The sequence below is a fragment of the Anoplolepis gracilipes genome, chromosome 17 (assembly GCF_047496725.1).
Source record: "Anoplolepis gracilipes chromosome 17, ASM4749672v1, whole genome shotgun sequence".
In the NCBI taxonomy this organism is placed as follows: domain Eukaryota; kingdom Metazoa; phylum Arthropoda; class Insecta; order Hymenoptera; family Formicidae; genus Anoplolepis; species Anoplolepis gracilipes.
Genome location: NC_132986.1, coordinates 6,017,012 through 6,029,619, shown reverse-complemented (window position 1 = coordinate 6,029,619; position 12,608 = coordinate 6,017,012). Strand labels below are relative to the sequence as shown.

The 12,608-nt window shown below is 33.7% G+C and overlaps 2 protein-coding genes across 7 annotated transcripts in view; one reads left to right on the top strand and one right to left on the bottom strand.

The window, feature by feature from the left end:
* Lolal (longitudinals lacking protein-like) overlaps positions 1 to 12,608 on the top strand; it is a 180,810-nt gene that overhangs the window by 25,152 nt on the left and 143,050 nt on the right. For all 4 annotated transcript variants that reach the window (XM_072909420.1, XM_072909416.1, XM_072909417.1 and 1 more), the window contains one exon: positions 10,189 to 10,233. In XM_072909420.1, the coding sequence (XP_072765521.1) occupies positions 10,189 to 10,233 (45 nt within the window). The remainder of the gene's footprint in view (positions 1 to 10,188; positions 10,234 to 12,608) is intronic.
* Ptx1 (pituitary homeobox homolog Ptx1) overlaps positions 1 to 12,608 on the bottom strand; it is a 31,569-nt gene that overhangs the window by 8,079 nt on the left and 10,882 nt on the right. For 2 of the 3 annotated variants that reach the window (XM_072909403.1, XM_072909404.1), the window contains exons 2-3: positions 6,228 to 6,419; positions 4,882 to 5,135 (exon numbers count right to left, since the gene is read on the bottom strand). In XM_072909403.1, the coding sequence (XP_072765504.1) occupies positions 4,882 to 5,135; positions 6,228 to 6,419 (446 nt within the window). The remainder of the gene's footprint in view (positions 1 to 4,881; positions 5,136 to 6,227; positions 6,420 to 12,608) is intronic. The other variant, XM_072909405.1, reaches the window with a different exon arrangement.

Here is a 12,608-nt window from a genome sequence, read left to right as displayed (position 1 = left end):
TACATGTTTAATCTTTTCATGAGTATTACATGCAAATAATAGTTTTTTCTTATGCCTTATTTCTTTATATATAGGTATTTACTTTATATATATATAAATTAAAATACAAATTGTTTAATTTTTTTCTTAACTTATACATATAGATGTATCTCTGTGTGTAAAAATAAATTATTTACAATATTGTATTTTCTAAATGTATCAATATATTATTTTATATTAGCACGTAAAAAGCGCACTATTTTTTATCTATTGGTTAGGTTAGGTGCAACTATTCTATATTTCTTAAATGAATTGATTTCATTGTGTTTTTGTATCTCGCCGCAATTTGTGAATAACCATGCGCACAATGATTTTATTTTGCGATGTATATGTTTTGGACACAACCAGACGCAATAATCTGTGTGAATCAAGATCACTGACCGTTAAAACTTCGAAAACATTTTTTATCGTGATAAACACTCAGTCCCAGAAGAATGATTAATCAATTTCAAGAAAGATTATCCGAAAATCTATCTAATATTTCTGACTTTGATCCCAGTCACGCGATATAAATACTGGAACATTAAGCACATATAATATTACAAAGAAAAAATTGATACATTTCAAATTTTTAATATTATTTCGCCTAGCAAATATTGATATATTAAATAATGAAATTAAAATCGCTATAAATTATTGACATTATCTTTTCAAATTTGTCTACAATTAATACAATAATTTTACAATTTCAAGAATGACAGTACTAAATCTTCAACATTTTGAAAGAGAACTCTAAAATGCGCTTTGCGATGGAATTGCACAGAATGCATTGCAACGCTCTGTATCAAAAATACAATACCCGATGGAAGATTAACTGCCGCCGATTCGAATCCTGACTCGCCTGTAGAGTACGCGCGCTCTTTGCCATTTTTCATCTCGTTCAACGTGATATTAACTTGAAAACGGCCGCTCTCGGACATTACCGTAAAGCCGATCATATCTCCGTTTCGACCCGCTCTAAAGCCGAAGCTAGGGCAAAAGGGAGCCTTTTGCGAGATAAAAACTTATGATGCCTAACGTTGAATTGAATTTGAGATCACACTCTATCAATTTATTATATATATATATGTACGATGGTAAACATGTTTACCATCTATGAATAAGTTTCTAGATATTTAAGTAACCTTCGTTATATATTTATATTCAACATAATTTTATATCGCGTTTAATACTTATTCTAATTATCTCCGCATCAAATCCACTTAGCCCTGAATTTTATGTATTTAATCAAACACGAAGATTTTACAGTGAGCACTTATTAAATGTAAAATTTGTGAGATTCTTCTTAAACATCATATCTCAAAGTGATTAATTTTATTACATCTAAAATAGTTATATTTTACGAACATAGATTTAATATCATTGCTTTGAACTCTTTACATGAATAATTCGTGATTTTTCTCTCTTCCTCTCTCTATTTCTAATAAGCAATGTTTCTTTCTTTATCGAAACACATTTGATTCCGTTTATTAGTTTTGTTTATATATTATTTTTAATATATAAGATTTGTCTATTATTATATGAGAGTTAGTATAAGATTGCTCATTATAAGCTCGTTATCGTTACCATATATTCATTATATCAGTCCAAGCGTTAATGAGACTGCTCCTATCTTTACTAAACAGTCATTTTATATTAGATTATTGAAACGATACGTTTATTATATATCGCTCTTATTTTTTTCTCGCTAATCCTTCCGAAAGTTTAAGACAAGCTGGTGTAGCGTGTTTTTCGCGTTCACCAGAACTTACGAGCTCGCGGTCTAAACAGCCAGGCACAGCCAGTGACCGTCACAGGTTAAACCCGCGTAACCGTGGAAGCGCACGGAGAAGCGAGAGGTATATACGAGATACGTTGCGATGCAAATCGGCCCGCGCGACGCAAACGAGAGATACGCGACGCGACGCGACGCGTTGCATCGTGATGCAGCGGAGTTTGTGCATCGGCGGAATGCAGCCGAGCGTAAGCGCGCACGGCGCGGCCAAAGGTAATAATTGATATATAGCGATAGCATTGGCCGCTGACAGCCGCTAACCCGGCCGAATACGGATGACACTCGGTAATCCTCACTCTCATACCGGTTAGTGTCCACCTATATTCCGCGGCGTCCCATTTCCCATTCCCATAACGTGTAAGCTCGATTTCTCTTCCTCTTCTCTCTCTCTCTCTCTTTCTCTCTCTCTCGCTCTCTCTATTCGCACCACCCCCTGGACCAGTCCGTGGTACACAGACACTGAATATGTGTCGGTCGTGCCGCAATCAGGGGTTTGGGAGAGGTGGATGATTGCGCGAGAGAGAAAGAGAAAGAGAGAGACAGAATGAAAATTGGACAGAGATACGAAAAGAGAGCGAGAGAGAGAAAGAGAGAGAGAGAGAGAGAGAGAGAGAGAGAGAGAGAGAGAGACCGACCTAGGGAATAGAGAAAGGAGAGAATAGCACTACCACTGGAAGCTGGAGCGCAAAGCGACTCTCTCGTGTACCAGCCAGAGCGCCGGCACGAGGTGTGCGGTGCAACCATACTAATCCGCCGATGGATTTATGGTCTTAATCACCGGCGGATTATCTCGGACAGCCGCGCTCTGCTGCCACCGACCGAAACATACGCCTGCCTCTTTGCAGATAACTGTACCCAGCTTCGCGCGAGCTTGATCTCTCTCTCGCTCTCCTCTCTCTCTCTCTCTCTCTCTCTCTCTCTCTCTCTCTCTCTCTCTCTCTCTCTCTCTCTCGCTCTCCTCTCTCTCTCTCTCTCTCTCCTCTATCTCCCTCGTCCTGTTTTTCTCCTGTGACTCTTCGGTATCTCTTTCCATTCTTTTCTCCAATATGACGTTTCCGGACCTTTAATCCAATATCAAGGATTTCCGTGACGTTACGCTAGGCTGTGAAAATAAGTCTGAGAAGCAAGATGAGAGACGCTGCAATTGCATGCCTTTAGTTTTCTTCAATGAGATTCGCCTTTAAAAGTATCACGTAATAATTCAGATTGTGATTGATGAAGCAAAGTCATAAAATTAAAATAGAAAATTCCAAAATTTCTTTCGCGCGTATCGAGTTAATAATAATTTAAATTTCCTAAAATATTGCAATTCTACTTGCGCAGAGCGCAATAATATTTCACTAAATATTCTACTTCGTATCGAACAAAAATCTCTATAATGAAATTTGAATGTAAACATGAATTCTTTTAGGAAGTATTTGAGTTCTATTGTAACTTGCATACACGATAAAGATCCGAATTAAACTCCAAGCTAACGATGATCGCGTAGAAGGACATGTCCTTCGCACTTGAAATAAAATACGCGAAAAAAGAGGTTTACAAAATGAGAAATGTCTCTCCATAACGACGATACAGTTTGCGAACGAGCAGGCAGTCGACAGGACAGCGCGACGGTCGGGGATCTGCAGCGTTTTGGTACATGGCGTTTAGCACCGTGGCGGGAACACCGTACCACGCTGTGTGTGGTTCTATAAATCCACCGGGGCTTACTGGCGTAAAGCTTCCCCTGCGGCCTGCGCACGGCACCTCTCACCTCTTTCCCTGTGTGACCTCCTATCTGCCCGTTCTCTTCTGCCCCCTCGTGTCCATCCCCCTGTCTGCCCCCTTTCCTTCATACCGTGTCCACGCACACTTCGTGTCCACGCTTTGCTGTCTCGCCGATGCCGACGATTTGCCGGAACGTCTCGACGAAACGCAAGCAGGCCGCTGGGATTTCAAGGAGCTCTGTTCTGGCCACTCGCTTGATCCGCTTCGAAGTCTCTCTTCGGACTTGGGTCGCGCGCGATCCGTCGTTTGTTCGCGAATCAAGTCGCGGAGACGCGAGACGGGGCGAGAGGATTTATAAAGCGCTTTCGGATTTGCGAACTTTCTAACGGTTTAGTTCCTTCGACGTGAGCCGCCACTTCGTCGCGGGGAGGAGTCTCTCTTTAGCAACTTCAGAAGTATTCTTCCGGAGAAACATTATTACCGTTTGTCATGTTCCGGATCATTACAGTGATGTATGACAGTTTTGAATTAGCAAAAACGAATTTATATACTTAATTTCTAAAGCTTAGAAAATCCTTCAGGACAAACTCTTTGTTATGAATAGTTATTATTTTTTAGCAACATTATTATGTAAAGCAATATTAATTTATACTAAAGATTTGTTTGTTTCAAAATTGAATGATATTTTTTTAAATATAACTTTATATAGAATAATCTAATAGAAATTGTATTAAGAAAAATTATTATTGCGAAGAGAAGCTTTAATTAATTAGCTAACAATGGTTAATAACTCGTTTAAAATTTTATCATCATCATCTCATCTTGTAGAATTCGTTTGTAAAGTTCATTAATACAAGACGCAAAGATATTATCCGTAGTCGACAGATTGTTGCCTTTGTAATCGATACTTCGACGCTTCAATGCAACCATTGTGTGCGTCTGTTACTGCTTTATTTGTTACGAACTGTAATTTTTGAATATCGTTTCCATGTAGCTGTTACACTTCTAATTTTTCCGAGATAATTCCTGAGAAGACAATTCTCAAAATCGCTAATATTTCACAAAGCGAATACTCAGTGCGAGTGTTTGATTGCATTTTAATAATTCGTTTAACATTAATCTGCTTTAAACAGATTATTAAAACAAATTAAACTCAAATGTAAAAATTTATTAGTTTTTATTATAACTTACAATTAGGAAAGACAAATTCTTAAATCTAATTTTTAAAACAAATCTGTTTAGTTTAAATCTGTCTTATTTGAATCGTCTTCTTCTAAAGAAAATTATCTCGGGTAATTAAAATATTTATAATGATTCTAGAAGAAATTTAGCTTTTTAATATAAATCGTGATAAATCTTACCCTGACGCGAGCTTCCGTAAGGTTCGTACAGCAAGCTATCTCCTCCCTAGTCGACATATCCGGATATCGGTTCCTCATAAATGTCATCTCCAAATTCTGTAGCTGGTGCTGCGTAAAGTGCGTTCTCTGTCGCCTTTGTCGTTTGTTCTTCTTACCGTCCTTGTCATCGGTATCGTTGACTCCGACCACTCCGGGAGAAACGACACCACCACCGGCACCCAACTCGTGTTTCACTTCTGGTGGTGTTCGTACACCTGAAAAGTGTTAAGGTATCATATTTCGACCAAACCACTAATAGTGTTTTTGAATATAGGACCCATCGTAAATGAAGATTTCTCTTGAAAAATGATTTAATCCGCGGTGATAATAATAATAAAAAGTACTGTATATATTATATGTATATTAATTTAAATTTTTTGCAATATCAAAAAAAGTATCATTAAATGATATGTATTTACAGTTAAAAGAAAATACTATTACTTATAATTATTACTCATTAAATACATAAATAGAATCATGAATTATTTTTTACACTAGTAAAATAATCTAAAGTCTGAACTATATTTATTAATTACATTTGCATTTCAGATGATCTCATGTTCTTAAAAATGTAATTTTTTGTTATATATTTGATCGGAGGGACACGTGAATTAAAATTAACTTATTTGCATCTTGTATCACGAAAATACGAAGGAATCAAGTGAGAAGCACATGCAGAAATTGATGTTTTTACGGTATTAGAACGAACGAAATGAGATCCGTGATGCGAAGGTTTGTTGTTAACCCAGAATGTAAGACTTCGGGGGATATTTCAATTTGCGGGGATTTGAGGGTGAGAGTGTTCGGGCTAAGTGCCGAACAAACGTGCAAACAAACGAAAACAACCTTTTCCGTCTCTTCTCCCATTTACCGCCATCCAGCATTTCGCGCATTCATTTCAGAACTCCGTGTAAACACGAGAAAGGATGACATTTGGCAAAACTCCTTCCCGAACTATAAATTTTGATTCAAGCAAATACGTCTCTCTCGTTACAGAAATGTCGAGTTCTGAATTCTGAATGTATGCTTTTGGTAGTATGAAATATTACATATTTCATATCGTTTGTAAAAAAATACAAATTAAAAATATACATAGATAAAAATTATATGTATAATATTATTTAACAACTAATAATAAAATAATAAGATCAATAACTAATAATAATAGAAACAGATATATTAAATTATTTATGCTTCAATAGTTAGATTACAATTACCCACAAAATTTTGACACATGTAAACTCAATATATACATATATATATATATAAAGGAATTTATATCGTACTTTTGCACAATTGAAACGTACCTTTTCGAATATCAGGCCTATGAGTAGTGTTCGTACGGTTTCTCGGCTGAGTAGAATATCCACCGGAGGGTGTCGTGGGAGTTGCCCCTGGTGTACTAGGATTGCTACCACCGGGGGTATGAGCACCATGGCCCGCATCGAGCCTTGCAAGACCCCCGTTGGTTTCGTCCCCAAAGTCACTCTGCGCCCAGACTACAAAACATATCACACTCTCTTGCAACATCGTCTAGGCGTACGATAATCCTTATTTATTCTCGGCCGAAACCACATTCCTTAATTGGAGGGGAATTTCTTTTCGCATTTCGCTAAGTCATCTTCACATGATTTAGCGAACGATATGTTACCATTCCAGATTTAAGATAAATGATTAAGATAGTGATGATTGGACAAATACTGATTCATTATGTAAATTTTTATTATTAATATCCATTGTATTAGTGATAATCTGATTAGCTCTGAGTAATTTAGTAAAAAGAGCTGAGTGATGAAAATAATTATTTTTTAAATAGATAGAAAATTAATTCTTTATTATATAAAAAAACCTTGCAACTTTATCACGAAACACAGTCATTAGGAAATTTTGGACAGTAATGAATCATAATCGTAGAAGATAATTCGTATAAATGAGGTAATTAATAAACGATAATTAATATTCTGCTCATCCAAATAAAAGTTATGTCTTCTGCGGCGAACCGCTCCTTAATCAACGATTATTTATCTACCGACGAAGTAGACGCGATAAAAAGAAAAATTGCCTCCGTTGCCTTCTTTTCACACTTTGCTCGATGTGTGCTTCCTTACGTATATGTTCGTATGTTCGTGTGCGTACGCGAGGCGGGCTGAGAAGTTAATCGGCTCGGTCGTTTAGTTTTGCTCCGTTTAGTTATATTTGGTTTCCGAGGGAACGGCAAAGAGGAGGGACGTAGTTCACAATTAGTCGGCGCATAACTCGGCTTGATTTAGTAGCCTACTACAAACTATACGGAGACGCCCGTGTCACTCTTCCTCAATGCTGCCAAGTGTGCGAGCGACGCGCACGTGTATGAAACGAAACGAAAGAAGGAATTTTTTTTGCAATATTTCAATAATGATTTCAAACGCGTTGAAACTTGACTATATCTAATACTACACTATTAAAATATAGATTTTATTCTCTTTTACAAGAAACGATTATATTTAAAAAAATAAGACATTACATTTATATTGGTAAGGAAATTTCATTGTAACAGAGAAAAATCAATTATAGAGAATTATTATATTTGTAAGAATATAATATCCATGATAACAAGACCACGTATAAAAATAACACGTCGTAATATTCAGCGCATACGCATTTTGGGACTTATAACGCGCTATTGTTTATTCGAAAGCGTTGTGTTGTCATTCTCGTGATAAGATTTGAACGGGAAAATAGTGCCGTGAGCCGTTCCATATATTATCGCATTATTACTTGAATCGCGATCGCGACGAGTACATACTAAAACGACATTGCGTCTTATTAACTAGACCTACATAAATAAAACGTAGTTGTTACAGAATAAATCGATTTCAAGTCATGCAACGTTGTGATGTTTTAATAATTAGTAGTTATATTTAATTGTATATTCTAATAATTTACGTCTACTATTAATAAAATATTGTGTTTTAGGATGATTATTATCTTGAATTTTAACATATATGTACGAAAAGAAATAGAAGAGATTTCTTTTATAATATTTCAATAATGAGATTTCAAACACGTTTAAAATATAAAATTTTAATATATATCGGATATATTATAATATTGAAATAGATTTTGCCTTCTCTTACAAGTAACGAGTGTATTAATAGAACGGGACATTACATTTGTATTATATAGAAATGTAATAGTAACGAAACAATTAAAGAAAATTATTATATTTATAAGAATGATGTGGTACCTCCGTGATAGAAATATCTCACTGTGTATAAAAGACAACACGTCATACATACGTCACATAACTCGATGTTTGCGTATAGTGAGCTATTTAATGTTTATACGCGGTCGCGCTATGTCATTCGTGTCGCGGAGCTTGAATGACAAAGTAGTATCGTGAATCGCTCCGATCATCACATTATCCTTTCAACCGCGATCGTGACAAGTTTTAAGACGATACATGGTATTTAATTAACCACATTAACAACACATTAATTGAACTTATAGAAATATGAAAAATTTAACTAATATATAGGACAGATCAATTCCGAAATGTTGCGACGCGTTAATAATTACGTTCGTATTTAATCGTATATTTTAATAATCTATGTCTATCGTTAATAAATAATATATAATCTCGTTTTAAGACAATTATTGCGTATTATAAATATGAACATGAATAGATATATACTTTCTTTTGTGACGTACGTGCGCGCGGTTGTTTACATTTTCGGTGACCTTATCATTCTCGCGCTGAGACTCCGATGAGCAGGTAGCAACATAAATTCCGTTGTGATGTCGTATTATCTCACGAAATATTATACAATCATGACAAGTACCGTCAGATTATTCCTTGCGATAATTACAATTAATGATTAGCTATTCGTCGTTTATTTTTACTAAGCGTGATACGTAAATGATTTATCTATCAAACTAGACATTTTGCGAAGGTTATTTTTTTTTTATAAAAGAAATATATATAATTTGTTCATGAGATTCGCGAGAAGTGTTGTGTGTGCAGTACTAAATGTTTCGGATAATCCATAGTACTTTAATTAACCATCAATTCAATTCACGTAGTACTAGTTGCCAATATCATACGTCACGGAACGATTTCGGAATTAAATCGAGTTAGAATACATTTAATTAAACAAATTAGACCGTCCGAGAGGTTAGATATATATCAAAATGAGATGCTCGTCTATAATAAATTAATTGTAATATATACAAATATATACATACTATAAATATGATAAATTATGTTTTATTGTTTGTTAACTTATATATTTATTTGTATATCAAAATATTTTAATAATTGCAATTATTCATTCGTGAAACATAATACTCATATAATATTCGTATATAATATTATTGAATAAAAATATCACGCATGATTTTTTGTATACATATGCAATGTAATGTATTCCAAGAGATTACAAATATTATATATTGTAATTCTTACTATAATTTTTTCTCCGTGTAGAAAGAAATTACTATTATATTATTATTTCGTTGGAGCAAAGAATACAGAGTAACACGTGCAGTCGGAATTATTCGACACGCAACGATATACGCTTACCCCTTAAAGAATAATCGTATTTAATAGTTTATTTTAATGTATTGATCAACCGTGTAATAAAAGTATACGTACAATGTTTTTGCGTTATCTTCTTATTATTAGTATAATAAAGTGTGCATCGCGCAAATTTTATTCTGGTAATTAGTGCGTATGCGATCATAATTAACCGTGTTGTTCCGCGAGTGAGTGCCACAAAAAAGTAAAGGGAAGGAGGCTCGGGAAGGCATCAGGCAACAGCAGAGCAACCATAGGGGTGAGCAATTTATTATTGCTCATTATTAATTAATTTATTTTTTTATAAATTATAAATCTAATTGGTCTTCTATGCAATAGTAATACATTTTACACCATTAAAATGTTATACATATAAACTATTTTATTTTAAAAGATCAAAAAAATAAAATATATTTTATATACAAATATATAAAATATTTCGCGATATTTATGTATAACATTGCGATATACATGTATAGAGTTATCTAGATTATTTATAAAAAAATTATATTCCCATTTTTATCACATATATTTTATAAAAATTTATATATTTATACAAAAATCTTTTTTCAGGATTTTTTTTACGAAAAATTGTATTAAGTATTTATAAAATATTGTGCTGAAAATTTAATATTCAATTGCGTATAATTATTTTTTTATTTATTAATTATATTTGGGACACTATTTTATATTTAAATATTTGTATTTTACAGGTGACAACGTTATATACAACAACTCCGCCGTTGCACATCGTACCGGTGAGTGAAACTATTATTTTAATTTCCATATATATGATAATGGATTTGCAAAAATTATATCACAGATTTATGTATAAGAAATATAATAAGAAAATAGAAACGCACATATAATAAAAAATTAAAAAAATTGAAATACTTTTTTTATAATTACATATGAAAATTTAAATATATTATTAATAATATATATAGATATTTGATATATCTAAATTTATTTTATATATATTTTATACGCATTAGTTTTACATTATATTATATTAAAAATTTTAAAAAGTATATATATATATATATATATTTGTTTATTTATTTTAAATTAAATATAAAGTCAAAATGATAAATGTAATATTGTAGATCTATTATCATTTATCATATATGAAAAATATTTGTTACATTAACCGCAAATTATATAAAATAATATCTAAAATAATGCAATTATATTTTTTACGATAATATTACATTCGTTAAATATATTGCAAATTTTGATCACTTGCTTTGAAATAATCTATTTTCTTTGACTTTGAAGTAATTAAATCAAACAGAAACAGAGATTAATAATTAATAGCAAAATGAATTGGTTAGAAATAATAATAAAATAGTTTATAGAATCTTTTAGTTGAGTGACAATTTTATCCGCGTCTATTTCAAGCAAAGTTATGACATCTCACAATCAGTCAGTATAATTTATCGCGGTGTCGTTTCGAAATGCACTCGCGCGAATGGATACGAGAGATTTTTTTGGCAACGGAAGATGTACCTGTCGGCGCGTATAATATTTCAGCGAACGTGCGTTCTGCGGTAGCAATTTACGCGTCGCTTGTGAGTGACATAGTCTATACGGTGAGGAAGTCGTCGAAACTGTTGATGGACGGTTCATGTTGATACGTGGCCCTTAGGGGGCAAATTTATCAGAGAAAGCAGTCGGTAACATATAACTGCTTTGCGATTTCTGTTTTGGATTCAAACACGTTGATATATGACTTTCTTCATTAAAAATCGAACGCAAGTACCATGTTTCCGAAGACCCTCTCGGGAGCTTTCTGTATATTTATAGTTCGGTTATAAATTTGTAGAAAGGTAAAACTGTACGAGACGGGAACGTGGTGAAAATCGTGGTACTGTCGCGGAAAATTGATATTGACGAATATCGCGACTTCGCATCGCGTAAATCAATCTCTCTCCTGGACTTCACTGCACGGATTCTCGTTGCACGTTTGCTAGAGCCCGTGCGCCATGTATGTTTACACAATCATTACCGTTATTTATCGCTTTGGTAGCGAGGATTGAAACCGCTATGATTTCAGTGGATTCAAGTCTCGGCGCTTTAAACATGCGGAAATGATCTCTGTATTTATTCGAGATGATTAACGCAAGAAAGAAATTTGTCCAAAATGAGTAAAAATAGAGTATTTTTTTAAATAAAAATAAAGTCTAACAATAAGTTTCTTTCTCTTTTTCTTTCTTCTCATTATTATATAATTATGATTTTGTGCGTATTTAAAGTAAGTCTAATATTTTTTTCCTGTATAATTTATTTTTCTTTCTTGTTATTTTTACATTTACGTACACATAAGTCAGTGTTTAATTAAACCTCATCGCAACCTACATCGAGTTTCAATCTTGTCTTATTAAATGTGTATGCATTTTCTTACGAGCATCAGATAAATACGTAGCTTAGGATGTTGCGACTCGTCTGGAATTCGTGATTAATTCTCCGGTCAGCGAAATGTGCAAGCGGATGAATCGTGATGACAGGATTATGCAAGACACAAAGTGCAGCGCGATTTTGAATAAGACAAAGTACAACCCCGCCGTGCTATGCTATATATCGCGGAAATGCTCGTTTGAAATTTATTTCGACATTTATTATATCTTGCGATTCAACAAAACCATTCATCTAAAAAAAACGATCAACATATACCTTTGATATCAGCGTGCAAATAGGTTGTCTATGAAACGATCGGTTCTACAAACAGATCGGTTACTTAAATAGTTGCTCGACCCGAAACACGTGTAAAAGTGTTTCCCTACGAATGGGAATTCCGGGATAAGCTCATGTTACGAGCGGCTTGTTTGCTAAGGCTGCTCCCCGAAAAAAGACAACCGAAATGGTGTCGCCTTATCATTGAATCATTCTCGGCAAATAAGTAAATAATCATTCTGAAACTATTTGGAGATCCTTATTAGTTAATCCACTAGTATACATATAATAAATCGCAAAAAATAAATATTTATAAGCGTGAAAATATAATTTCAACGTTTATATATTTATTTTTAAATCTTAATTTTACGAGAATTTTTAAAATAAAGAGTCCTTTTATGCACAACACACATACCTATTTAATTTAAAGGTTTTTCGCTATTTACTACTTTAATTTACT